The following is a 27,632-nucleotide window of genomic DNA, read 5'->3' on the forward strand; positions in this document are numbered from 1 at the left end:
GCTTGGTAAATCCATCATTTATGCATGCATTTCTCTCATGTAACACACAAGAGTCCTGGGACCTGGGTACCATGGGCCTCCAGACGAGGATGCTGGGAATCAAGTCCTCCAGAAAACGGCCCCGGTCACCGGGCAAGCAACTGGCAGCATCAGGATCCCAGCTCAGGCCAGCTCAAAGCCACAGAGCCGAGCCTTCACTTCGTTATGCTACAGGTAAAAGGAAGAGTTCAGCCCTTAAAGTAGCCCTTTTGATAATGATCTTGCAATCTATCCTGAATAACTTTTCTGTGCAAGACTCGCCAGCTCATAAAACTGATAAGAGTTCTACAGCCCACTAACAAATAAACAAAAGGCTTGTCACTTACACAAGTGTATCTCACCAGATGTATCTGCCTGAAAATCTAAAATGTCAGCAGAGAATCTCTCACCTTACACATGCTTAATTTATTTAAAAAAAAAAAAAACACAAAAACAAATTCGCCCAGCTGGTGTAGCTGGTGGTTGAGCATTGAATAAACCAAAAGGTCACTGGTTCCATTTTGGGTCGGGGAACATCCCGAGTAGGGCAAGTGTGAGAGGCAGCCAATTGCTGTTTCTCCCTCATCCATGTTTCTGTCTGTCCCTCTCCCTTCCTCGCTAAAAATCAATAAAGACGTTTTAAAAAAACAAAAAACAAATTCAAGTGACAAATCTACTGCCCGATCCAAAAGAAGTTCACTGTAAAGATGTTTACAGGAAGGCACATTTCCGAGTTAGATGAAAACTGAAAAAGGACAGCCACGCTCCCAAGAGCAAGAACACTTATCAACAGATATCGACCCTCCGTCTATAGCGCAAAACACCCATGGGCGATGGGTTCATTGGTTAGGCAACTCTAGGGCACTTTTTTTTTTTAAATGTCAGAGTGGTAATGAAATTGTGGAAAGCTTTAAGACACTCGTGGGAGCAGGCGGGGATGGGGGAGGGAGGCCTCCATCTCCTTACCAAAACCATCCCACGAAGGTTTTCCTGCGTGTGCGGCAGCTGCCCCGGGTTCGGGGAAGGCCCGCGGGCACAGCCTCCATGAGCAGCTGCACCGCGAGCGGGAAGGGGCCCGCACGCCAGCGAGCGCGGCAACCCTGCCAGGCGCAGGGGCCAGGCGGGCGGAGCGCGCTGCGGCTCGGACCCTCCTCTGCGGACAGCCGGGGGCCTCGGTCCTCCCTCCACAGGGAAGCCCTCGCTCCGTAAAGGTCTCGGTCCCTGGAGCTTCCTCCCGGACAGGACCGCACCGCAAGCAAAGGTACCGCTGCGCCGCCGCCAGCAGGCCGGGGTGGGGCTGATGGCCGTGACCCCCTGACCTCCACCTGCCAACCCGAGGCCGCGCCGGCCCGACCAGGGCGTGGCCGCACTTCCGGCACCGCGGGAGCTGCGGGCCTAGGGAGGGGCGCTGCCCAGCCTCCCGGGCTGCCCCTCGGGGGTCGCGCGCCGGAGCTCACGCGTAGCCTCGTGGGAGCCGCCCCCGCACTGCAGCAGCGCGGGCCCGGGTCGCGCCCTGGGGACCATCTCCACTGCAGAGCCGCCCCCTCGGCGCAGCCTGGACCCTGCGCGCCGGGGATGGACGCCCGCGCCGCCTCGCCGCTCGCGGGGCCGCGGGAGACGCCGGGCTTCCCTAATCCCACAGGGCGGCCGAGGGCGCAGGCCCGACTTACCACAACGGCAGCGGCCTTTGTCGGGGACGCGCCCACAGACGGCACGGAGGGGCCGGCCGGGCCGGGGCAGGAAGAGCGGGCGGCACCGGCGGCGCAGCCCGGAGTCCGGACCGCGGAGGAAGCGCCGCGCCCGAGCCAGTGCAGCTGCGGATCCAGGGAGAGGAGCCGGGCCCGGAGGCGGAACCTCGGCGCGCGGGGGCGGAGCAGGAGGCGGTCCTCTGTGCGTGGGGCGGGGCCAAGGGCTCTAGGGGGCGGGGCCAAGGGCTCGCTTTATGGGACGGGACGAGTAGGCGGACTCTCGGCGCGCGGGGGCGGGTCCATGGGCGGTCCGCTGTGCGTGGGGTGGGGCCAATGGCTGGCTCTAGGGGGCGGGGCCAAGGGCTGGCTCTAGAGCGGGACAGGTGGGCGGGCCCTCGGCGCGCAGAGGCGGGGACTAGGGCGGGCCCTGTCCGTGGGGCAGGACCGTGGGCGTATCCTGGACGCTTGGGGCGGGGCCGGGAGGCGGGCCCTTGACCTGGGGACGGATCAGGAGGCGGCACCTCGCCTGGAGGAGGGGCTGGGAGCGGGTTCTCAGGTGAGTGGGCGGGACCTGCGCGCAGCTTCCCCGCGGGCTCTGGGCGTACATCACCGGGGGCCACTAGCTCGCGCCCTCGCTGTGAGACTGTCCCCTAAGACCTCACCCAAGTGGGCAGGGTGGCTCCGCCTCTCACCCGGAGTTCCCCTGACCCACCCAGCAAAAGGGGACGTCGGTCACTGGATCAGCCGGCCTGAGGAGGGGTTTGGAGTTGCAGATCGGAGAACCGTGGGATTTAGAAAGCTGGGACCCATGGCTCACCCCATCCTTCCCGTCACCCAAGCCCTCGGGAGGAGGTGGGCCGCAGGAGGCTCGGGCACTCTGGTTATGGTGCCTCCTCCCCACACGCCGCACCTTTCCACCCTTGGCATCAGCGAAGTGGAGAAATTAATTCATGAGATGAGCTTCCTTCCGTGCACTCTGGCTGAGAAATGGGGCTTCTCGTCAACTCTAAAGAGCATTAATATTTACAGATAAACTGTAACCCCTTCCTGTCATTCTCACGAGCCTTCGGACCTGGCCGGTTCAGACCCGCCCAGCCTGGCCTGACAGCTGCAGGGCGAGAGGCACCGTGAAGGATGTGGTTCTCCTGAGCACCCGTTGCACCAGCTGGGAAGCAGTGCCAGCCAACCCAAGCAGTGCCACCTGTTGACGGAGGTGGTAATTTTGTAGAGGCCTCTACCCATTTAACCCCTTAAGATCCCTTGGGAATTTTCAGATCTAGTCCAGGGCTCCTGAAGGCAAGGCAATCATGAAAGTGTTGTTTTTTGGGTGGTGGGGATGGGGGTGGGACTGGGAGGACCATGGACACTATAAATTGTACAGAACCTGCCGAAACCGGTTTGGCTCAGTGGATAGAGCGTCGTCCTGCGGACTGAAAGGTCCCAGGTTCAATTCCGGTCAAGGGCATGTACCTGGGTTGTGGGCACATCCCCAGTAGGAGATGTGCAGGAGGCAGCTGATCGATGTTTCTCTCTCATCGATGTTTCTGGCTCTCTATCTCTCTCCCTTCCTCTCTGTAAAAAATCAATAAAATATATTTTTAAAAAAAATTGTACAGAACCTTTTGAATAGATGTATGTTTCTGGAGAAAGAGTATATAGTTTGTCTCAGATTCCCAAGGGGATCTATCACTCTCTCAAATCACCAAGAATCCTCCTATGTAATAAAAGGCTAATATGCAAATTGTCCCCTCAGGAGTTCCACCGACTGGGAGTTCAACTGCTCACTATGACGTGTGCTGACCACCAGAGGACGGCACAGAACAAAGGAAAGCCCCAATTGGCCCTGATCACCAGCCAGGTCTAGGGATCCTACCTGTGCACAAATTTCATGCACCGGGCCTCTAGTCTATATACATAAAAGGCTAAGTGACCATCTGTCCGACTGGTAGCTATGACATGCACTGACCACCAGGGGGCAGATGCTCAACACAGGTGCTGCCAAGACGCACACTGGCCATTTAAAAATAAATGGCACCATGGACCTGGCGCTGACAAACCAATACTTGGTTCCCCCAAGTGGGACACAGGCCCCGCCACCACCCCAGAGCAACACCCCACCAAATCACAGCCAACGCTGACAAGACCCCATGGCACAAAATGAGGCGCCCTGCCCAGCCCAGAAATGGTTGCTATGGGCACTGGGTAATGATGTCACATAGCAACACCCAGCTTCCTCTCCCTAGTGCAGTGGTTCTCAACCTTGGCTGCACATTAGAATCACCTGGGAATCTTTTTAAAATCCTGATTTCTGGGCCTCATCCTCCAGAAATTCTGTTTCTTTGTTACTAATGTTGTGGCCCCACCCCATAACAAAGAAACAGAATTTCCAGAGGATGAGGCCCAGAAATCAGGATTTTAAAAAGATTCCCAGGTGATTCTAATGTGCAGCCAAGGTTGAGAACCACTGCCCTCATGACTAGCCTCCTTTGAGTTTCTTCAGCCCAGGAACCTGACTTGCTTTATAGCCAGGTGCAAACATTTTACACTTTAACCAAATGTTTGTGAAGTGTTTTCTGTGCCTCATCTCATTTGATACTCACAGAAATCCCAGAGTAGGTAGGTAGGAGACTCGGTAGAATCCTATTTTCTTTTCATTAGCAATACACATATAGTGATATTAAAATATTTCTTCTAATTAATTTCCTTTCAATGTGCATGGAACCGTGCACCAGGACACTAGTATCTTAATAGTTGGGGATGCTGGATGTCTGGCCTAGCCATTTCCACCTCCATTTGGCACATACCAAGTGCCCCCAATATACAGCCTCTAATGGTCAATTTTGGGAATGGTCTTAAAGTAGAAGCAGAGGGAAACTAAAGTAGTGATCATTTACCAAGAAAAAAAATTACTTTCATGAAAATTGATGTTCTAATGAAGATATAAACTTCGTTTTTACAAAAACAGTGTTGACAAATGGTGAGATTTTTCAAATCCTAGCCTCACTCCACTCGGCATTGAACTAATAAGAGATGAAAACTGCTGATACTCACCATTTAAAAAGAGAGAGAACCAGTCTATTTGTGTTAAAAACACCAGGCGCAACTTTGTTCTAATAAATTCATGTAAAGTAATACACATGACATAGTGTATTTATGTCACCTACCTCCAAAGAACTCCAGGTGTGTGGGAAGTTAATTTAAATTAACTTTGACCAATTCAAGTAGTAGTTATACTTGGATTTTCAACTGTGTGGGAGGTTCTCTCTCTCCCTCTCCCTCTTTGAAGTCAATAGAAATATATTTTAAAAAATGAAAGCAGTGAATGTGGAGCTGCCTGTAGTCGGAGAGTACAGAGCCCGCAGGGGAGGCATCTGAAGAATCACCTGGGCTATAGGCCTGAGGGGAGGGGAGCGGTTAAGGAGAAGACATCTGCATATGTTGGAGCAAAGAGATGGTCTGGACACAGAACAAGACGAAAAAAGTGGCAGGACAACCTTGCAAACAACCTGGGGAGAACATAGAACGCAAAGCCTAAAAGAAAAGCCCATTATGGAGGAAATCACATCCCCCCCAAAAAATAAATAAATGGAAGACATTCTCCTCGCGTCCTTCAAGCTGCATCTATGACTTAAATATAAGAACCAATGAAAATGCACTCAAATGAGCCTGGCCAGAGCGGCTCAGTGGTTGAGCATCAACCTATGAACCAGAAGGTTGAAGTTCGATTTCTGGTCAGGGTACATGCCAGGGTTGTGGGTTTGCTCCCCAGAGCGGGGTGTGTGGCATGCAGGAGGCAGCCGATCAATGATCCTCTCTCATGACTGATGTTTCTATCTCTCCCTCTCCCTTCCTTTCTAAAGTTAATAAAATATGATTTTTATAAAATGTACTCAATGTAAATAGAACAATGGGATACAAGGCAGAGGCAGAGGTGCAGAGCTAAGGAAACAGGCTAAGTCATCACCCTCCACAGTCAACAGCCCAGAAGCAGCAGAGGGCAGCTGGGAAACCCCCATCGTCTGAAACCTCCTAGACCAGCAGCTCTCAATGTGCCACAGCAGGCCCAGCAGCCCCTGGGAACTTGTGAGAAGCGCCCATTCTTGGGCCCCAGCAGTGGCGTAACATGCCCCCCAGCCGGTTCTGACATTTGACAACCTCTAACATTTGACAACCACACGACTAGGTTCTTCCTCGCAGGCTCGAGTGTGGGTGTAACAAAGTCACTCGGCTTGAGTTCAGAACTAGACATCTTCCCACGGGGAGACCGCAATCCACAGAGGACAGAAACACACCAGACTCCAGCACCGGAATCCCTTCACCGGCCCCTCATTTATTTAGCACTACAGCAAGCACTATAGAAGGCATTCATCCAGTCCTGGACCACTTTGTCCCGGACTAGCTGGCCCTGAGGCTCAGTGGCATCCGGAGGCAGGAGGGCCAAGTAGACCGGGGTCTCTGCCCCCTCCTCCACAGTCCTGGAGCCGAAATCCCCAGCCATGTCTGTCTTCACCCACCCAGGGCAGCACGCATTGAGCAGAATCCTGTCGGCTTTCCTCTTCTCATCCAATTGCCGGGCCAGGATTCTGGATAAGACCGTGACCCCCAACTTAGACACCCCGTAGGCCGAGTTGGGCCAGCCCTCGCTCTCATGCACTCCATTTTTCGCATCCTCCACAAACTTCTTCATGAGGTCCACCAGGTCCCCCTCTGTGAGGTCCTTGCAGCGAAACATCTCCTGCAGGGGCCAGTAGCACTGCTCCAGGGCGCGGGAGCCCAGCAGACTGCTGATGTTCACCACTCTGCCTGGAACGACAGCGAAAACATGGAAGCAGGTCACACAGACGGCTGCTGGCTGGCTCTGCCACGAGGGACTGTGATTGAATCCTGGTGCAGGTTTAATTGCTGATGAAAAGACACGACTCTAGCCCAGCCCGTGTGGGCCAGTGGTTGAGCATTGACCTATGAACTAGGATGTCCTGGTTTGATTCCCCCTCAGGGACATGCCTGGGTTTTGGGCTCGAGCCCCAGTGTAGGGTGTGCAGGAGGCAGCCGATTGATGATTCTCTTTCATCATTGATGTTTCTATCTCTCTCTCCCTCTCCCTTCCTCTCTGAAATATACATATATATATATATATATAAAACATATTATATATATGGAAATGGAAGATAGAAAAGAAAATCAAGTTATGGGAGCTACCCTATGCCTCTGATGAAAATACAAAACCTGCCAAAACCGGTTTGGCTCAGTGGATGGAGCGTCGGCCTGCGGACTCAAGGGTCCCGGATTCGATTCCGGTCAAGGGCATGTACCTGGGTTGCGGGCACATCCCCAGTGGGGGATGTGCAGGAGGCAGCTGATCGATGTTTCTAACTCTCTATCTCTCTCCCTTCCTCTCTGTAAAAAATCAATAAAATCTATTAAAAAAAGAAAATACAAAACCTAAGAGGAAGAAGTGTCCTCTTTTAATCCTCTCCGAGGATATGTTTGTGGGTTTTTCGGGGGGAGAGAAAGAAATAGAGAAACAGTCAATGTGAGAGAGAAACATCAATTGGTTGCCTCCTGCTCGAGTCCCAACCAAGGTTGGAACCCGAGATCCTCCAGTGCACAGGATGCTGCTCCAAGCAACTGAGCCGCGCCAGCCAGGGCAAAAGTGTCCTCTTTGATCTAAGGACACATTCTGGGAGAGGCCAAGGGGTGACAGTCTCAAAAGCCAGATGAGTGCCATCAGTCCTGAGAAGGGCTGCAGCCATGCCTCCCCAACCCCCTCCGCTGAGGTCCAGGCGGCCTCACTGGTCCAGAAACACTCTTCTAGAAAGAGTGGGCAAGTTGCTCCCCCTAGTGGCTGGACACTTGCTTAACCTATTTACTCAGAATCTCAAATAAGCAAGCGGAATAACTCTTTAAAGTGATATAACCTGGCTGGAGAGGCTCCGTGATTGGGCATCTACCTATGAACCAGGAGGTCCTGGTTTGACTTCCTGTCAGGGCACATGCCCAGGTTGCAGGCTCCATCCTTTGTCGGGGGGTGGGGGGGGCGTGCAGGAGGCAACCAATCAATGATTCTCTCTCATCATGAATGTTTCTCTCTCTCCCTTCCTCTCTGAAATCAATAAAAATATATTTTTTAAAAATTAAAGTGATATATAAACCTAAAAAAGAGTGGCTTTTAAATCAGGGAGCTAGTAATTCCCTACAAATCAAGAAGCACTGAACGCTCAGCATTTTGCCCTCCAGCGACTCACCTGTCCTGGGTTGATCCCTGAGCCCCACCCTCACTCCAGCCTTCTTTTCTCTTTCAAAGGGCTTGGTTTGCGATCACTTGGCAGCTGCAATCCTTACTTCACGAGAACTAATTACCCTGATTTGATTGAGGGGTGTAGTCAGGAGACCTGGGTACTGTTTCCAGCTCTGTCACCGCCTGGCTGTGTTCACTTCTCCGGGCCTCGGTTTCCTTCTCTGAAAGTGCAGGTGTAGGAAGTAAGGCTTCTCCAGCACCTTGCAGCTTTCAAATTCTATGATTCTAAGAGCCACAGGGAATAGACATCCTGGTACTTGGTGAGAGACACCCTTGCAGTGAAATGCTACGCAGCAGTAAGAAAGGATAGGAAAGCTCGGTCCTGGTCTGGAAAGAGCCCCAGGTAGAGTGAACGAAAGAAACAAGGTGGCAAGCAGTATGCTTAACATCTCCCTTTGTGTAAAAAAGGGAGCAAAAAAATGCATTTAGATTTGCTTACATATGAATGTAAAACTCCACCCACTTGGCCCTGGGCACTCACCAACTCCATGAACCAGGACCCAGGGCTTCCTTCTGCCCTAACTGCCAGGACCTGCAGCTCTACCTGCGGATTTCCCAGGATCCCACCCCGCGAAGAAGCCAATAAAGAGAATTACCTGTGGGGGCTGGAGACAGGGGTTGGGCAAGCTGGGGTGGGGGCGGATGGCAATACAGGTGCAACTCTCTCAGGCAACTTTTTAGATTTTAAGGTTTTTGCACTAGAGATCATCGTTATTCAACATGTTAAATTTTTAAAAGCGCATTTCTAATGAGAATCACAGTGTTGCTTTTTCTTAGACTCACAGTTGACTTATTGGGAAACAAACTCCTCAGGGGAGCAAGCCTCCCCCGACTCCCGTCCACCCCCCACCCCTGAGCACGGTTGTAATAGAAGCTTGTGATTCTTTGTTAGTGACAGTCTCCCCCACTGGACTCGGTGCTCCCAGGGCACGACTGTCCTGGCCCATGGTGCACACATCACCAGAGTAATGACTGGGTTCCAGGAGGCACTCAACACATATTTGTGCAAGAAACAATTAAAGTTATTTATTGAATGCTTTGGAGTGTGGGCAAGATATTTCCTAGTAAAGAAAATGTTCTTGTGGGTGTTCTGAATCAGCGAGACCAAGCTTGGTGCAAGAAGAAGGGAATACAGGGAAAGTCATATAATGCTAGGGCGGACACCACCCCCAACCCCAGGGGAGCTGGGTGTGGCCCCTTCACCTTGGGGAGCTGGAGGAGGACTCCTCGAGGTTGCAAAAAGGCAAAAGGACTTTTAAGACTTGCAACACCTATTGTTCTAGGATTGAGTTCATGTCCTGGGAGAATCAAGAGCATCACCATGTGGCATACATCCCTTTTAAAGCTAAAGCTAAAATGTTTGGGTGAGGACCAGACACAGCACCATAAAAAATGATGCCTGGCCCTAGCCGGCTTGGCTCAGTGGATAGAGCGTCGGCCTGCAGACTGAAGGGTCCTGGGTTTAATTCCTGGTCAGGGCGCATGCCCCGGTTGTGAGCTCAGTCCCTGGTGAGGGGCGTGCAGCCCGTCAATGACTCTCTCTCATCATTGATGTTTCTCTCTCTCTCCACCTCTCCCTTCCTCTCTGAAATCTATCTATCTATCTATCTATTTTTTAAAATAATGCCATTTTCTATGTTTCCCCCTCAGAGAACAGCACCCCTGGGTGGCCCCTTTGGGAAGCAGAGGCCCTGGCTCACTCCGTGCTGAGTGATGCAACGTGACAATCCACACGCTGGACTCACCATGAGGCTTTATTATGGGCAGTAATTCGTTGCAGACGTTTCTCGTGGCAAAAAAGTTTGTCTTCAGAGTTACCTCAGCTTGAACGTCAAAGGGCGTCGGATCATTAACTTTGAAAAAGAGAAGGAAACAAAGACAGAGTCAGGCAAAGTGGACCTGACCTCTAATTAAAGGGGGGAAAGCTCACTTTACAGTTTTTAAACCACTAGGTCAGTGGTTCCCAAACTTCACCTGCGAACCTGAATCACCCGCAGGGCCAGTTAGAACACAGCTCTCTGGGCCCCGCCCCGAGAGTTGGATGGAGAAGGCCTGGGGTGGGGCGCCAGCATTTGCACTTCCAACGAGTTCCCAGGGGACGCTGCAGCGGCTGGGCTGCGGGGCGAGCCTGGCTTTGACCTTTGCTTCTCGGACTTGGACGGGCAGAGGGGCCCCTGGTGAGTCTGTTAAGGTGCGGGTTCTGATTCAGCAGGTGTGGGGCAAAGCCTTGAGCTCTGCGATTGCAGCGGGCGCCCAGGGTCGCAGGTGCTGAGTCCGCCGCCCACACATGGAGGGGCAAGGCCGGCAGCGCAGGCCAGTGTCCCCCCACCTGCAGTTCAGGGACGGGCACTTATCCACCAGTCCCTCAGCCACTGGGGAAGGGGTGTCAGCCACCCACCTGCCTGCGCTCCCGGAAAGCCCGCACACTGAGCGGCAGGTGCGGGTGCACAGCAATCGGGAGCGTCCACCGCCAAGGGGATGAGATTCGCGCTGCACAATAGCTCGCTTTACTCGGTTCTGCCTCTAGGTTTCTCTTCTCCACTAGGTTGCGAGTGAGGCTGGCCTGTTACTTCTTTCTACCCGCAGCATTTAGCTCAATAACTTCCTTAATCGAGCCATAGGGTCAGTCATCGCTTTAACCCCCTATCCCGCAAAGTACCAAAGATGCTACTCAAAACCACCCAGTGCGTCCGGTAACCAACACAAGTTCCCCGGGGGAGGGAACAGGCTCGCTTCCTTTAAGCCCGAGCCTATCAAAGCTCTCCATTAAACAAAGTCTCCGGTCCACCACGGTGCCAGGGCTCGTCGGGTCTCAGAGACTCATTTCCTGTCCCGAGCAGATGTCTCCTGGCGTCTGTGAATGCGCCCTTTCAAGAAAGCGAAAGCCCCAAGCGAGCTGGGAGACCCTACGCAGAGAAGACGTTTCTTGCCTTAGACAGAAAGCTGATGAGCTAAGCAGGGCGTGGCCCCCTCCCAGGAGTTTACTTGCAAACAGGGGCGGCTGATAGTTCGGCTAGGGCCCTGGGCTGCGCACAGGCGCGCACAGGCCTGCGGGCGGGCGGGGCGCGCGGTGACAGCACCCCGGGCCCACTTGGAGCTGAGGGAACCGCTCCCGCAATCCGGGAAGCGAGAGCCCTCCACGGGGACGCACGCTGCCTTTCCCGATCGCTCAGGCGGGTGGGTGCGAGCGCCTGCGGCTCCCCGTCCCACACCCTCGGGGCACCCAGACCCTCCCTCTCCAGCACCTACCCTTGAAGGCGATGCCCGCGTTGTTGACCAGCACGTTGAGCCCCCCGTACTCCTTGCGCAGGAAGTCGCGCAGGGCGCGGATGCTCTGCAGGTCGTCGATGTCCAGCTGGTGGAAGCGCGGGCTCAGGCCCTCGGCCTGCAGCTGCTGCACGGCCGCCCGGCCCCGCGCCTCGTCCCGCGCCGTGAGCACCACGTCCCCCGAGAACTGGCGGCACAGGTCCCGCGTGATGGCGAAGCCGATGCCCTTGTTGGCTCCGGTCACGAGCGCCACGCGGCTGCAGGACGACATGGCCGGGTGGGGGACGCGCGGGGGACGTGCACGGAGAGCGGATCGGACTAGAGGCCCACCTCGGAGACCCGGCCGCAGTCAGAGAAACCGCGCAGGACTGAGTTCTGGGATTCCGTGCGGCGACTTTGAGGAACGAGGCCCGGCCTCGGTCCCTCCCTCCAAGGAGGGGCCTTCTGTTCCCGAAGCTTGAGGAACGCCCCATTCCCGGCCCGCCCCCTCCCCGCGCGGCGTCGGGGCGGCTGTCGTTCTCCCAACGCAAAACCAGACAGTGATGTGTGGATTGGGTCCAGGGGCGCATGGCAGTTGGATAGACGAAACTCTTTTAGGAGAACCCCACACGGAGAGAAAGAAGTGCGGACTGATTTTCTTGGGTCTGCGCCCATCATCCCCTGTAAAAGGAGGATGTTTGCTTTTTCCTTAATATGCAATGAAATTTTAGACTCGCAACTGCTTCTGAGGGCGTTGCTTGCTTAAGGGAAACTCCAAAGAGAATTAGGGCAAAGCGGTCCTATGAGTAGAAGCACAGGTGTGCGCAGGTACATCCCTGTGTGATTCCCAGTGGGCCCCCGGCGGGAGGGATGTTTATGAAGCTCTGACTGTGTGCCAAGCCTTTTACTGGGATGTTTTCACCCCCCGCGGCAGCGAAGTGTCTGCATTTTAGGTTTGTCCAAGGTGACATACATCATTTTTTCTCCAGTGAAACCTGTGTACCCACAAAGCTCAACTGAAAAGAAATCCCAAAGGTGTGCCAAGGTGTGGACGGGCGATTAGAACCCCCCCACCCACCTTCTTTAGTGTAATCTGAGTGTTTGATCCCAGGGCGTTTCTTGGCGACTTGTGGGCTTATGGAGAGTTTCAATCTCATCGTGACTCAGCTTTTCCCTAGCAGAGCTGTCTGAGCTGCCGGCGCTTCTGACTCCACCTTCTCCATCAAGTAACAGGTGAGGTCAGGAAGGTGTGCACCTGCTATGTGCGGTCCCTTATTGTGGCTCAACCAATATACCCACCACCCCACTCAGCTGCAGATTATTTGGAACCCTATTAAAGATATAGGGCTAGCCAGCCGGTGTGACTCAGTGGTTGAGCTTGGACCTATGAACCAGGAAGTCACGGTTCGATTCCCAGTCAGGGCACATGTCAAGGTTGTGGGCTTGACCCTCAGTGTGGGGTGTGCAGGAGGCAGCTGATCAATTATTTTTTCTCATCATTGATGTTGCTATCTCTCTTCCTCTCCCTTCCTCTCTGAAATCAATAATAATAGATATGGGGCTATTTAGATTTTGTTTCTTGTGGACGCTTAATTCGTGTTTTCAAAAAAATTAATACATTTCATCTAAGTTGTTGCCCTGGGTATCCATTGGCTTCCTTTGTTTTTCTGTAAATGAACAGTTCTACACCCATAGGCTTGGTTAGTCACTTGGCATGGATATTTCACCGTCGCTGGCGCCTAAGGGAGCATCGCGGTGTCTTTGTGGGTGTGAGCCACTCTGTGTAGCTCAATGCTCGTCCTCAAAGCATCCCCACATTTAGCCCATTTTTTAAAAGTCATTTTTAATTTTTCTTTCTTTTTTTAAAAAAATATATTTTTATTGATTTTTTACAGAGAGGAAGGGAGAAGTATAGAGAGTTAGAAACATCAATGAGAGAAACATTGATCAGCTGCCTCCTGCACACTCCCTACTGGAGATGTGCCCGCAACCAGGATACATGCCCTTGACTGGAATCGAACCTGGGACCCTTCAGTCTGCAGGCCGACGCTCTATCCACTGAGCCAAACCAGTCAGGGCACATTTTTAATTTTTCAATGATAGTTGACATGCCATATTATATTACTTTCAGGTACGCCCCAGTGATTAGACATTATACAACTTACTAACTGATCATCCCAAGTAATCTCATACCCATCGGACACCACACCTAGTTATTACAATACTAGAGGCCCACTGCACAAAATTAGTGCACTTGGGAGGGGGGCATCCCTCAGCCCGGCCTGCGCCCTCTCACAGTCCAGGAGCCCTCGGGGGGGGTGTCCGACTGCTGGCTTAGGCTCACTCCCTACCACCGCTGCTGCTCGGCTTCTGGCTGAGCGGTGCTCCCCCTGTGGGAGTGCACTGACCACCAGGGGGCAGTTCCTGCATTGAGCGTCTCTGCCCCTTGGTGGTCAGTGCATGTCATAGCGACCGGTCATTCCGTTTGGTCAATTTGCATATTAGCCTTTTATTATATAGGATTATTGGCTATCTTCTGGGCGTAGGGAATATAGTCAATGCATTGAGAGGTCACCCATGCACCAAGAGGTCACCAATTCCTTCTAAATCCCTTTACCTTTTTCACCCATCCCCTCAACCTCCCTCTCATTAGGCAACCATCAAAATGTTTAGCCCATGTTTTTGCCCTGTGTTTTACAAGGAAGTCCCCAAAAAGCTAAGAACAGGCCAGAATCCAGGATAAGGAGGCAAAGCAGGTGAGAGAGCCAGACCAAAGAAAAAGAATGTATTTAGGAGCCATGCAGTTAGGAAAGGCTGTGTTAAACATCCGATAACCTAACACGACCGACTGTTACTTACAGGTAGACTTTTGGTAGAGTGCAGGTGATATTTTGGGAGTTGGCTGGGCTTCGAGTCAGATGGATAAAGTGGGATTCACTATTTACCCATCTAGGATGTGAACGGCAGGCCCCTGGTTGGTGTTTTGGCACTGCCTATGTGGTTGTCAGGAACTGGTGTAGGTTTTAGGTGGGGAGGGGACACCTGTATTCTGGAACCACCAAGGTTTCGAGGGAGCTGTGTCCTGAAGGAAACCAGAAGCCCAGCATGTCTATTGCCTTTTTGCATCGACAATGGCCTATTGTTGGAATGTCAAAGTAACTTTCTTTCTTTCTGGACCCTTCAAAGGACAGGCACCGCTCTGCAGAGGCCACAAACCCCCTCATTGTTAGCGAGCTAATTGTTGACTGTTAGCTATTCTGCACCCACCTACGTTAAAGAAGTGCGTGTCTATCATTTTACTTTTATCCAATCCCAGAGGTTTCCCCCACCTCCCTAATCTATCACCAGCGGATTCTGTATAACCCACTTAGGTCTCCGCTTTTGGTTCTAACGTATAAAACCAGATAAAAAACTGCCCTTCTCAGGAGCACTATCCCAACCCTTGAGATTCTGCTTCCCAGCATTTGTCGACAGTTTGGCTCAAATAAACTCACAAAAATTCTTCACAGGTTTGAACGTTTCTCACGTGAACAATACATATATTTGGGTAGAAATGATGTGACCGTGTGCATGTCCTTTTGGTCAGTTCAGGACAGATAGCACAATGCGGCCCACGGAGCGGGCTGTGAGGGGAGCTCACCATGGTTCCACCTTTTTCTCCATAACAAACTGTCCGTGAGGCCCCTCAGCATCTGAGGGCAAAAGGGCCAGGAACACAGGGGTCTCCGCTCCCTCTTCTGGGCTTTTGGTGGCTTTAGGTCCGGCCATGTCGGTTCTCACCCACCCTGGGCAGCAGGCATTCAGGAGGATCTTGTCCCCGCTCCTGTGCGCACTCAGGTTCCTGGCGTGGATCCTGGACAGGACGGTGACGCCGATTTTCGTGACGCCGTACGCAGTGTTGGGCCAGCCCTCCCTCTGGTGCACCCCGTTCCGCGTATCTTCCACGAACTTGTTCATGAGCCCCACCAGCTCCTCCTCGCTGATGGTGTCGCTTCTGAACTTCTGCTGCAGCTCCGGGCTGCAGTTTTTCAGAGCTCTGAGACTCACCATGCTGGACACATTCACCACTCTGCCTGAAATGCAAAGGAGGTTGTTATGTAGAAAGGCAGGCACGAGCATACGGGCGCCAAATCTGCTGCGATTCTGGGCCAGGAATTTCCATCTGAGAAATTTCCAGTGTGCCATGAGCACTGATGAAGACTGCCTGTATGATGAAGGCCAGAGACAGCCTAGAAGCCTGTCATACCCAGCATGTCTCAGATGATATCAGAGAAACTTTAAATGTGGAGGGTGGTGCCCAGAAGTTTCATGAGAACGTGAAGATGGTTTTCGCCGGAACATGATAAGGGAACACAGGAGGTGCTCATTGCATTCAGCAGATAGCCTCTTTCCCCCAAGACTATCTCCGGGAACTCGTGAGGATCTTACGGTCACTTGTGCAGGGCTCTATGAACAGTATCTATTGACCAACAAAAAGCAGTTCTAAGGTGAACAGACAACACCTGGTTTGGAAGGCTGCTGCTCTGATCACGGAAGATAAAAACAAATTAGTTTGCCCTAGCCCAGTGGTCGGCAAACTGCGGCTCGAGAGCCACACTCGGCTCTTTGGCCCCTTGAGTGAGGCTCTTCCACAAAATACCACATGCAGGCGCGCACGTACAATGCGATTGAAACTTCGTGGCCCATGCACAGAAGTCAGTATTTTGTGGAAGAGCCACACTCAAGGGGCCAAAGAGCCGAGTGTGGCTCGCGAGCCGCAGTTTGCTGACCACCGCCCTAGCCGATTTGGCTCCGTAGATAGAGCAGTCGGCTTGCAGACTGAAGGGTCCTGGGTTTGATTCCAGTCAAGGGCATGGTCAAGGGCAGTGCCGTACCTTGGTTGTAGGCTCCTCCCTGGCCAAGGCCCTGGTCGGGGTGCGTGCAGGAGGCAACCAATCGATGTGTCTCTCTCACATTGACATTTCTCTCTTTCCCTCTCTCTTCCAATATCTCTAAAAATCAATGGAAAAATAATCTTCAGTGATGATAGAAACCTCCCCCCCGGCCCCCACACAAATTAGTTCAGTGGGCTAATTACCAGGACAGTGTTACAAGCTGTCCAAAACCCAGATGGGGAGAACACTAGCCTGTCTTCTCCCGTGTGGGTTTTGGGCAGCGGGGAGCAGTGGAGGGAGCGGAGGTGAGCAGCTGCAGTGACGCAGAGGTGGGATCATTGTGGACACGTGACTCCTGCACCCTCTGAGCCACAACATGCTGGGACCATTCTGCCTGGCAGCGAGGGAGCAGAGACTGCAGGTGGTTATGGGAGAGCCTGTGCGAGGGGAAGGCCCTGCATGAAGCTGGCAAGTCAGGTTGCAGGCAGTGGCCGGAGGAGATGAGCGCTCTCTACTGGACCAGAAGATACGGCACCAATTTGGACTGACACGCTTTACCTGCAGACCAAGCAACACAGGTGGACAGCCCACTGGTTCTGGGCCTGTGTGACCCTACCCTCCAGGAACAGCAGTGGACTGGAGGGAGGCATGTGTTAGACTAGTCCAGCAGGCTGTCAGAAGCAGCACGTGGCTGAAGTTCATGTCCCTCTGGAAAGTGAAAAAGTTGGGGTAAAACTCAAGATAACTGGGGAGAAGGAATGACGGCAGAGGGCAAAGGAATGAATAAAATGGGTCCAACAAAGAGAAGTCCAATAAGACACTGGTGCCTCCAGACACGATCTCGTCTCTTGGCTCCACGGTACGGGGAGCTAGAAAGGGCGAAGCCAGGTGTTGCCAAGACCACCCCCGCTCTGGGGACTGACAGCTGGAAGGGGGCTGGCACAGCTGAGCGGCATGGCTCTGGGAGGCACGTTCCCAGGACACGCTGATGCACTGAACCGACCGTCAGTGACTGAGTGGGACGCGGGGAACGTGCCAGCGCCCTTGATTCTTACTGGTCAGGTCCATGTACAACTGCACTGTGACACGGGGTAACACTGGCCTGGTTGGCCATGTTCAGTGACCATGTGTGAGTGAGTTACGTGATGACACTGCTACCAGTAACCACGTGTATTGGGAGACTGAGTTAGTCTGCTCAGGATGGAATACAGGTGGAAAGCGACTAGCCTGAGGGAGAGCTGGGTTTAGTGAGCCACCAGCGAATTTCTGTACTGTGAAACTCAGGAAACAAGGAAGCGTGACACGCCGGCAGCTCTAATTCCACGGCGGCCTACAGAGGCAAACCAAAATCTAAAACTGTAAATGCCTCAAGTGTGGCGGGCCGGCACGGCCATGGCAGACTCAGCCCCTTATGTGCCGCACCAGCTCAGCCAGGTTCGGTGAGCCCAAGTGGGGGCGGGGAAGGATTGAAAAAAGACAAGAGAAGAAAGCTGGGTCTCGGTGGGATGCTGCCCTCTCGCATGGAGAGCGCCACGGAGCTGAGTCTTTATTTTACAGCAGATTCCACGAGGCAAAGGGCGTGGTTAAGATGTTTACAACATTCTCCTGGGTTTCGATCCTACTCAATTACATGCACCTGAACTCTATCAAGCCTATGTCACTCAGGCACGTAGGGCCACCTGTTCAGACGATAGGGTCAAGCTCACAACTACAGCTGTTGGCTATAACTGTGCTGGCAGGGCTCTGCCCTCCAAGCTGGGACTTGCACGTGGCCATGACAGAACTGTGCCCTCTCATTAGTCCGAGGCTTGAATCTGTCCAAAGCGGGTCTTTGAGCCCCTCTCCACACTCAAGGTTACAAAACCAAAACCTAAGGACCACCAATCAAAAACAGACACCTAGGCTTACAGCTATAGCCAAGTGATAATTTCCTTATTTTGCTTCTGCCTTTTCTCTGTGATGGTCTCTCCCCAACACCTGTGGACAGAGCATCCCTAAGCACTTCCGGTTTGCTGTTTCCCAATTCAAATAATTTTTTTTCTCAAAGAAACTCTTAATTTCTTGATATGCCTCGGTTGATCTCTTAAGAAAACGAAATAGTTCTGCAAAAATAGTTGTATGCTGGGTAAAGTGCAAATGGCAAGGGTTTGGCGCTTTGCCCAGAGCTGCTGGGATAATCTTTAAACCTTGGACTGTCCTGCCTGATAAGACTGTTCTTGTTTACTTGGGGGTTTAGGTTCAGGCTACACAATGGATGTCAACAGTATGGTTATGGTGAGGCTACCTGGTATCAAATGGATCCCTGGGGGAGGTGCTGGAGAGGAAGGTCAGCCAAGAGAACAGCCCTCAGCAGACACACCTGAAACAAGGTGGGTGAGCTTCCCTGGACGGCAGTGCTCCCTGTTACTGCCACACACACAGCTGCTGTCTGCAGGACACCATGCGAGGACAACTGGAAGCTCCCTGCCCAGACTTCCCTGGCCTCTGGCCCCTGAGGGCACCCCCACGGTTGATCTGCATCTCTCTCCCTTTCCTCTACTGCTGAGCACTGCGGTTCTGAGTATAATGGCTTCCCTGAGTTCCGAGTCCTTGCAGTGATTCTTGAACCTGAAGGTGGTCTTGGGGAACTGCTAAACTTGTTAAAACCAAGTGATGTTTTTCAGATATGCATGGTTGGTTTAGCATCTCCAAACCAATGAGTGCAACGCCCTGTATCAGTAGAGTACAAAGAAAGGCCCCTGTGATCAGATGTAGAAGAGTTCAGGGGCTTAATGAATTGGAGGTAGGAAAGGTCACTCAGGAAGGGAGAAGAAGGAGGGAGGAGGGAAAGGGAGGAGAGAGGAGAGAGGAGGGAGGATCTGGCCTAGGATCCTCAGGGGACTCCAACGGTTGTGAAGGGCACGAGCAATGACTGGCCTCTCTGAGGAGACTTCTCAACAGAGAGCTGAAGGATAAGCAAGAGTTGGTTGTGGAGAGACCAGGGCAGCCGTGGGCAAACCATGGCCCGCGGGCCGGATCCGGCCCATTTGAAATGAATAAAACTAAAAAAAAAAAAAAAAGACTGTACCCTTTTATGTAATGATATTTACTTTGAATTTATATTAGTTCACACAAACACTCCATCCATGCTTTTGTTCCGGCCCTCCGGTCCAGTTTAAGAACCCATTGTGGCCCTCGAGTCAAAAAGTTTGCCCACCCCTGGACCAGGGGGACAGACAGCAAACATAGCCCAGTCCTAAGGCTGAAGGCACCTGGCCTGGTGAGACACCAGGAGGCAGTGCAGCTAAGCAGGAGCAGGGAGGGGCCTGGAGATGACCCCAGGGGAGGGCAGGACTGGGTGCTGCCACAAACAAGGCAGCCAGGGCTCCTAGACTCACCTTGGGGTTTTATGAGAGGCAGCAGCTCCGTGCAGACGTCTCGGGTACCAAAAAAGTTTGTTTTCATCGTCACTTCTGCTTGAATATGAAACGGTGTGGGATCATTCACTTTCAGGAGAGAAGGAGAGTATAGTTAATAAATAGTAGCCATGTGGCAACTTTCCATAGAATGACATAAAATGTGAATTTTGGGTAGAATTGGTCAGCGCCCATGCAATGACCATTTCCTTGTTCCCTGATGTTCTATAGTGTCTGAGATGGTGCCATTCCCGGAGGCTGGTGAAGGTGCACAGTGGGATCTCTGAACCTGTTTGTGCAATGTTCTTGTTTACTTAGAAATCCATTCAACACTCACTCAAATGCCCTCAAGCCTAAACTGGAAGAAACTGAAAACTTGCATCTGAGCCAAGAACACAAAGGTCCTTGGGCCAGAAAGCGCTCCAGTTTGTCTCGCACTTTGATCTTGCTGCACCCCTGACCCCAGCCTCTCCTACTTCCCTCGGGAGCCATCCTGCACCCCTACGTGCGAGGAGCCCCATTGTACCGATACTCCGACAAACCAGCCACCCTGGCTGCAGGTGCTGGGTGACCCCCCCTGCGACCACCCAGCATTTTACCCTTGAAGGCGATGCCCGCGTTGTTGACCAGCACGTCCAGGCCCCCGTACTCCTTGCGCAGGAAGTCGCGCAGGGCGCGGATGCTCTGCAGGTCGTCGATGTCCAGCTGGTGGAAGCGCGGGCTCAGGCCCTCGGCCTGCAGCTGCTGCACGGCCGCCCGGCCCCGCGCCGGGTCCCGCGCCGTGAGCACCACGTCCCCCGAGAACTGGCGGCACAGGTCCCGCGTGATGGCGAAGCCGATGCCCTTGTTGGCCCCGGTCACGAGCGCCACGCGGCTGCAGGACGACATGGCCGGGCAGGAGGCTCGAGAAGCACTTGCGTGGAGAGCGGAGCGGGCTGTGGACGCCTAACGGCTGCGACCAGGGCCCGGGAGGCTCCCAGCGTCTGCAGAGCGCACGCTGCGCACCGGCTGGAACCTCTAGTCCTGTCGCCCAGCGCGCAGGCGCAAGCCCCGCCCCTAGGGGCGTGGACCCTTCCGGTCCCGCCTGGCCCTCCACCTGGCAGGTTTACAGATGGGCGGGCCCAAGGCAAAGGCCTTTGGCTGCTGGCCACGCCTGTCAGCAGAGAATCATTTTGATTGGTCGTCTGACTACCTTTAAACTGAGCCCTTAGCCTTGGTTCTCCAGGGCTTTCCCTGGTGTTTTAAATAATACAGCCCAAAACAAGTCTTTGGGACTGGAATTGTGGAATCAGCTGAGAGAACCGACAGGGGCTCACGTGAGTGTTGATTTGTCCCCGAAGTGTGTGAAAGCAAAGGTCCGGGCTCATCCCTGGCTGGTCTTCACCTCGCAGTGGCCCCCACACTCCTTGCACAGGAATCCAGCGGTTCTCAACCTGTGGGTCGCGACCACTTTGGCAGTCGAATGAACCTATCACAGGGGTCGCCTAAGACCATCCTGCATATGACATATTTACATTACGATTCATAACAGTAGCAACATTACAGTTATGAAGTGGCAACAAAAATAATTTTATGGTTGGGTCACAACATGAGAAACTGTATTTAAAGGGCCAGCAGGTTGAGAACCACTTGAACAGAGAGCAGACAGCGTGTGGGTCACAGGGCATAGAAGGTGTTGTCGCCCTCTGTGGTGTCCCAGACAATCTGAGAAGCAGCATAGAGTTCTGTGCTCCAGGGCTGTGACTTCTATCCTCTGTCCCTCCCTTCACCGAGGGGATGAATGTTCCAGGTTTACTAAGGACCCCGTTCTGGGTCTGCCCCTTCCTGTGATGTAAGTTCGGCCCAAGCAGGACACGCACCACCCTCTTTTGATCTCGGCTCTGAGCCCAGCAGTGGACAGGGTGGAGGGCTGTGCTTCCCCCCCAAGCACAGGGGTTGGTGATGGGAATCAAGGGCTTTAGTTGAACTAAAGGAACTACTTCAGGAGAAGCCCAGAAGGTGAAGTAGGTGCAGGAGTCATTGCTTTGGACCCAGGCCCATCCTTCACTGCAGAAAGGCAATGTCTGCTCTTTCTAAAATGCAATGAAGTATTTGCACAGGGCAACTGCCTCTGAGGACACAGATGCCCTTCCTTCCTTAAGAGAAACCAACGCAGAGTTAAATAGACCCTGTGATTGCCTTCAGTGTGGGACCCCCAAGTGGGAGGCAGCATTTATGAAGCTCTTTCTGGGGGCCAAGCTGGTGATGGCATGTGTATTTCATGGTTACATAATCCTGTTTGCTTAAGGTGCCTACGGTAGGTTTCCTCCTTGGTCACAGTTAACAGAGAGAGATGTAAAACCCTGCCCTGCTCACTGGTTAGAACCTGTGGCTGCCTTCATGCTACCACAGCAGAGCAGAGTACTCCCAAGAGACTGTGGCTGCAAAGCTGGAAACATTAACTCTCTGGCTCCATCAAGAATGTATGTGAGCCCCTCAGTCACACTGTCCCTTTCTTGACCTACCTCTAGGTCTATCCGATTTGTGAGCAGGTGCAGCATGCAAGTGATCTGCAGGTTGTAGAAAGAACCATTTACCACCTGCTAATGTTCAGTCATTACTCTCACCCACTCCACTTTCTCTCCCCATGTCACCGGAGAAATCACAGACTCAGAATTAGTAGCCAATTAAAACTGAATACTCTATAAAGGGGCTAATATATGAGGAAAAGGGGCCACATGCTAACCTGACTAGCTCAGAGTACACCTGTGTGGCAGCCTTGCAAATGCAGAAAGCAAAAGTAACCACAGTGGTGTCTGAAATTAAACCTTTTAATTAAAAAAATTGTTTTAATTAATTTCAGAGAGGAAGGGAGAGAGAGAGAGATAGAAACATCAATGAGAGAGAATAATTGATGAGCTGCCTCCTTCACGCCCCCTACTGGGGATGAAGCCTGCAACCTGGGCCTGTGCCCTGACCAGGAATCTAAAAAGTGACCTTCTGGTTCATCGGCTGAAGGTCAAATGCAAAACCACACAGGCTGGGCTGAAATAAAAACTTTTAAAACTAAAAAGCAGTTTATGGTGGGTAATCATGTCCTAGGCCGACACCTTCCCTGACAAAGGTCAATCTTCACCATAATGGGTCCTCTCTATTGTCTTTTAGCATCTACAGTAACATATCACTGGAATGTCAAAGTCATTTTCCTTTTTTTTTTTTTTTTGGACCCCTTAAAGGTCAGGCACAGTTTGTGGAGGCCACAAATCCCCTCATTATAACTGAGTTACTTACTGACAGTTAACTATCCTGCAGCCACCTCAGTAAAGGCAGTATTTGTCTATCATTTCACTTTTCACCCAATCCCAGTGGCCTCCGCCCCCTCCCCTTACCCCCACTTTGCTTTCTCCTGCCTCCCTAATCTATCACCAATGGGTTTCATGGAACCCACTTGTTAGGATGGAAAAAGGCCTTTCTTTTTCTTTGCTGTAGCCTTCCACAATTTATGAGAAGCTCCTGATAATTAAAACCCAAGACTGTTAGCTCCTCTGGTTCCAACAGCCCCTCTGTTCAAACTTACAGACAAGATCAGTGAGTCTGAAGGCTTCCTATTTCCTCCCGCTGGTTTACAACTCATGATAAGACACCTGCCTAGGACTTCTGCCTGGACTATCTCCTGAGGAAATAACAGATCACGCCCTGCTATGGGCTCCATTGCACCTAGCAACAGCAGCAGCCCTCAGGTCCCCCTCTCTTCCCTGCCCAAGGCTTTAAAAGTGCAGTTTTGTTGTTCATTGCCCTTGCATTGGTTAGCAATGCACTGGTGCTGTCCCTCTGGGAAGTGAAATAAACTCTCTCTCTGTATCTATCCCTTCTCACAGTTGTGAATTCTTTTCACAATGCAAGTCACCTAGTCACGGGCCCAAGAACCCTACCAGCACTTACGTCTCCTCTTTTGATTGTAATGTATCAAACAAGGAACAAATCCACTGTTCTCCAGAGCATGATCTCAATCCGTTGAGATAATGCTTCCCAGCATTTGTTGACACTTTGGCTCAAAAGAACTCATAAAAATTCTCAGGTTTGAATGTTTCAAAGGTTAACAATATACTATATTTGGATAGAAATTATTTGACAGTGTACGTGTCCTTTTGGTCTATTCAGAACAGATAACATAATAGGGCCCATAGAGAGGAGCTCACCATTTTACAACTTTTTTCTCCGTAACTAACTGTCCGTGAGGCCCCTCAGCATCTGAGGGCAAAAGGGCCAGGAACACAGGTGTCTCCGCTCCCTCTTCTGGGCTTTTGGGGGCTTGGGGTCCAGTCAGGTCGGTTCTCACCCAGCCTGGGCAGCAGGCATTCAGGAGGATCTTGTCCCCGCTCCTGTGCGCACTCAGGTTCCTGGCGTGGATCCTGGACAGGACGGTGACGCCGATTTTCGTGACGCCGTACGTGCTGTTGGGCCAGCCCTCCCTCTGGTGCACCCCGTTCCGAGTATCTTCCACAAACTTGTTCATGAGCCCCACCAGCTCCTCCTCGCTGATGGTGTCGCTTCTGAACTTCTGCTGCAGCTCCGGGCTGCAGTTTTTCAGAGCTCTGAGACTCTCCATGCTGGACACATTCACCACTCTGCCTGAAATGCAAAGGAGGTTGTTATGTAGAAAGGCGGGCACGAGCATACGGGTGCCAAATCTGCTGGGATTCTGGGCCAGGAAATTTCCATGAGCACTAATGAAGACTTGTCATACCCAGTATATATCAGATGATGTCAGAGAAATGTGTTTTTTTAAAACATATTTTTATTACTTTCATAGAGGAAGGGAGAGGGAGAGAAACATCAATGAGAAAGGATCACTGATTGGCTGCCTCCTGCATGCCCCACACTGGGATGGAGCCCACAAATGCGGCATTGGCCCTGACTGGGAATCGAATCATGACTTCCTGATTCATAGGCCGACCCTCAACCACTGAGCCAAGCTGGCCGGGCTCAATTTATCTCTTAAAATTAAATAGTTCTGCAAAAACAGTTGTATGCCAGCTAAAGGGTAAATCAGTTGTTCAAAGGAGGACAAAATCTTGGTATGTCGTGGCTTTATCGGATGGACTATCTGTTCCTTTCCATCTCTCCTTAGGCCACACTGGCTCCTCCAAATGGCAGGCATACTTCTAGTCCTGTGTCTGTATCTGTGATATAAATTCTATATAAAGTGTATCCGCTCAGTGATCCTATGGCTGGAAAGGAGCAGGGAATTGGGGTGGGGGGGCGGGGGGGGCGGGGGGGGGGGGCGAGGCTGTGAAAATAAAGGATTAAACTTGGCCGGAGCAAGGTTTGGCCTTTGCCCAGGGCTACTGGGGTAATCTTTAAACTGTTGTACTGTTCATCCTGATAAGATTGTGCTATTACCTTGAGGGTTTAGGGTCAGGCCACACAATGGATGTTAACAATATGGTTATGGTGAGGCTACCTGGTATCAAATGGATCCCTGGGGAGGTGCTGGGAGGAAGGTCAGCCAAGGGAACAGCGGGCCATGTCCATGAGGCCAGCCCTCAGCAGACACACCTGACACAAGGTGGCTGAGCTTCCTGGACGGCAGTGCTCCCTGTTACTGCCACACACACAGCTGCTGTCTGCAGGACTCCATGCGAGGACAGCTGGAAGCTCCCTGCTCGGGCTTCCCTGGCCCCTGGACCCTGAGAGCTCCCCCACGGTCGATTTGCATCACTCTCCCTTTCCTCTACTGCTGAGCACTGCGGTTCTGAGTATAATGGCTTCCCTGAGTTCCGAGTCCTTGCAGGGATTCTTGAACCTGAGGGTGGTCTTGGGGAACTGCTAAACTTGTGAAAACCAAGTGATGACTATCTCAGACATGCATGGTTGGTTTAGCATCTCGGAACCAATAGGTGCAGCGCACTGTATCAGTAGAGTACAAAGAAAGGCCTGTGTGATCAGATGTAGAAGAGTTCAGGGGCCTAATGAATTGGAGGTAGGAAAGGTCACTCAGGAAGGGAGGAGAGAGGAGAGGGGAGGGAGGAGGGAGGAGGGAGGATCTGGCCTGGGATCCTCAGGGGACTCCAATGGTTGTGAGGGGCAGGAGCAATGACTGGCCTCTCTGAGGAGACTTCTCAGCAAAGAGCTGAAGGATAAGCAAGAGCCGCTTGTGCAGAGACCAGGGGGGCAGACAGCAAACATAGCCCAGTCCTGAGGCTGAAGGGCACCTGGCCTGGTGAGACACCAGGGGGCAGTGCAGCTGACCAGGGAGCAGGAGCAGGGAGGGGCCCGGAGATGACACCAGGGAAGGGCAGGACTGGGTGCTTCCACAAACAAGGCAGCCAGGGCTCCTACACTCACCTTGGGGTTTCACGAGAGGCAGCAGCTCCGTGGAGACGTCTCGGGTACCAAAAAAGTTTGTTTTCATCGTCACTTCTGCTTTAATGTGAAACGGTGTGGGATCATTCACTTTCAGGAGAGAAGAGTATAGTTAATAAATAGTAGCCATGTGGTAACTTTCCATAGAATGACATAAATGTGAATTTTTTGTATAATTGGTTCCTAGTAATAACACTGTGCAATCACCATTTCCTTGTTTCCTGATGTTCTATACTGATGTTCCGAACATAGTGTCTGAGATGGTGCCATGCCCGGAGGCTGGTGAAGGGTGCACTATGGGGTCTCTGTGAACTTGTTTGTGCAAAATTCACCCCGTTGCCCTCAAGGTTAAACCAGGAGAAACTGTGACAACCTAGAAAAGACTCGCAGGCATCGGGGCCAAGAACACAAAGGTGTCTGGGCCAGAAGGCTCTCCAGCTTCTCTTGCAGTTTGATCTAGTGGCACCCCTACCCCCAGCCTCTCCTGCTTCCCTCGGGAGCCATTCTGCACCCATACACGCGAGGAGCCCCATTGTACCGATACTCCGACATACCAGCCACCCTGGCTGCAGGTGCTGGGGTGAGCCCTCCTGGGGCCACACATCCTTTTACCCTTGAAGGCGATGCCCGCGTTGTTGACCAGCACGTCCAGGCCCCCGTACTCCTTGCGCAGGAAGTCGCGCAGGGCGCGGATGCTCTGCAGGTCGTCGATGTCCAGCTGGTGGAAGCGCGGGCTCAGGCCCTCGGCCTGCAGCTGCTGCACGGCCGCCCGGCCCCGCGCCGGGTCCCGCGCCGTGAGCACCACGTCCCCCGAGAACTGGCGGCACAGGTCCCGCGTGATGGCGAAGCCGATGCCCTTGTTGGCCCCGGTCACGAGCGCCACGCGGCTGCAGGACGACATGGCCGGGCAGGAGGCTCGAGAAGCACTTGCGTGGAGAGCGGAGTTGGCCGTGGACGCCCAATGGCTGTGACCAGGGCTCCCGTGAGGCTCCGAGCGCCTCTGAGTGCGACTGCACCGGGCATGGTGCGCACTTGCTGGAACTAGACCTGTCGCCCAGCGCGCAGGCGCAAGCCCCGCCCCTGGGGCGTGGCCCCTTCCGGCTCCGCCCGGCCCAAGGTGCTGGGAATGCGAACCAGGGCCACCTGGCAGGTTTACAGATGGGCGGGCCCAAGGCGAAGGCCTTTGGCTGCTGCCGACGTCTGTCAACAGAGAATCATTTTGATTGGTCGTCTGACAGCCTTTAAACTGAGCCCTTATCCTTGGTTCTCCGTGGGTTTTCACCTGGTGTTTTAAAAAATACAGCCCCCAAAACAAGTCTTTGGGACTGGAATTGTGGAATCAGCTGAGAGAACGCGACAAGGACTCACGTGAGTGTTGATTTGTCCCCGAAGTGTGTGAAAGCAAAGCTCCGGGCTCATCCCTGGCTGGTCTTCACCTCGCAGTGGCCCCCACACTCCTTGCACAGGAACCATGTAGATGCTCTACAGGTCATGGATGTCCAGATGGTGGAAGCAGGGCCCTAGCCCTCGGCCTGTGCAGTTGCTACACAGCTGCCCAACCCCGCACCGAGTCCCGTGCAGTGAGCGCCGCTTCCCCAAGAACCGCCTGCACAGGTCCGGTGTGATGGCGAAGCGGGTGCCCTTACTGGCCAGTCTCCAGGGCCACAGGTGTTAAGACGCCATATCTGGCAGGGGTCCTGGGGGCACTTGACCAGAGAGCAGACAGCGCTGTGGGTCACAGGGGTTAGGAGGTGTTGTCCCGCTCTGT

At 52.9% G+C, this 27,632-nt stretch overlaps 4 protein-coding genes across 8 annotated transcripts in view; all 4 read right to left on the reverse strand.

Annotated features, from left to right (window-relative positions):
- DOP1B (DOP1 leucine zipper like protein B) overlaps positions 1–1,791 on the reverse strand; it is a 65,633-nt gene extending 63,842 nt beyond the window's left edge. For all 5 annotated transcript variants that reach the window (XR_011470347.1, XM_070407218.1, XM_070407220.1 and 2 more), the window contains exon 1: positions 1,689–1,791. The gene's annotated coding sequence lies outside the window, so the exon portion shown is untranslated. The remainder of the gene's footprint in view (positions 1–1,688) is intronic.
- A 4,225-nt stretch (positions 1,792–6,016) lies between these two features.
- Positions 6,017–11,686, reverse strand: LOC139004306 (carbonyl reductase [NADPH] 3). The gene is made up of 3 exons (XM_070407223.1): positions 11,254–11,686; positions 9,750–9,857; positions 6,017–6,509 (listed from the first exon to the last, which is right to left on the reverse strand). Exons 1-3 carry the CDS (start codon positions 11,540–11,542, stop codon positions 6,037–6,039), a joined length of 870 nt encoding a protein of 289 aa, XP_070263324.1. The 5' UTR covers positions 11,543–11,686; the 3' UTR covers positions 6,017–6,036.
- A 3,071-nt stretch (positions 11,687–14,757) lies between these two features.
- On the reverse strand, positions 14,758–20,497 carry LOC139004307 (carbonyl reductase [NADPH] 1). The gene is made up of 3 exons (XM_070407224.1): positions 20,119–20,497; positions 19,502–19,609; positions 14,758–15,323 (listed from the first exon to the last, which is right to left on the reverse strand). Exons 1-3 carry the CDS (start codon positions 20,405–20,407, stop codon positions 14,887–14,889), a joined length of 834 nt encoding a protein of 277 aa, XP_070263325.1. The 5' UTR covers positions 20,408–20,497; the 3' UTR covers positions 14,758–14,886.
- Positions 20,498–23,577: 3,080 nt separating this feature from the next.
- On the reverse strand, positions 23,578–26,920 carry LOC139004308 (carbonyl reductase [NADPH] 1-like). The gene is given in 4 exon segments (XM_070407225.1): positions 23,578–24,130; positions 25,847–25,954; positions 26,477–26,773; positions 26,776–26,920. Coding segments are annotated over 4 exon segments (954 nt in total). The 5' UTR covers positions 26,888–26,920; the 3' UTR covers positions 23,578–23,693.
- Positions 26,921–27,632: the final 712 nt, after the last annotated feature.

This window comes from Myotis yumanensis, unplaced genomic scaffold, assembly GCF_028538775.1.
Source record: "Myotis yumanensis isolate MYYU_CA2020_CCGP unplaced genomic scaffold, mMyoYum1.0.hap1 SCAF_2, whole genome shotgun sequence".
NCBI lineage: Eukaryota > Metazoa > Chordata > Mammalia > Chiroptera > Vespertilionidae > Myotis > Myotis yumanensis.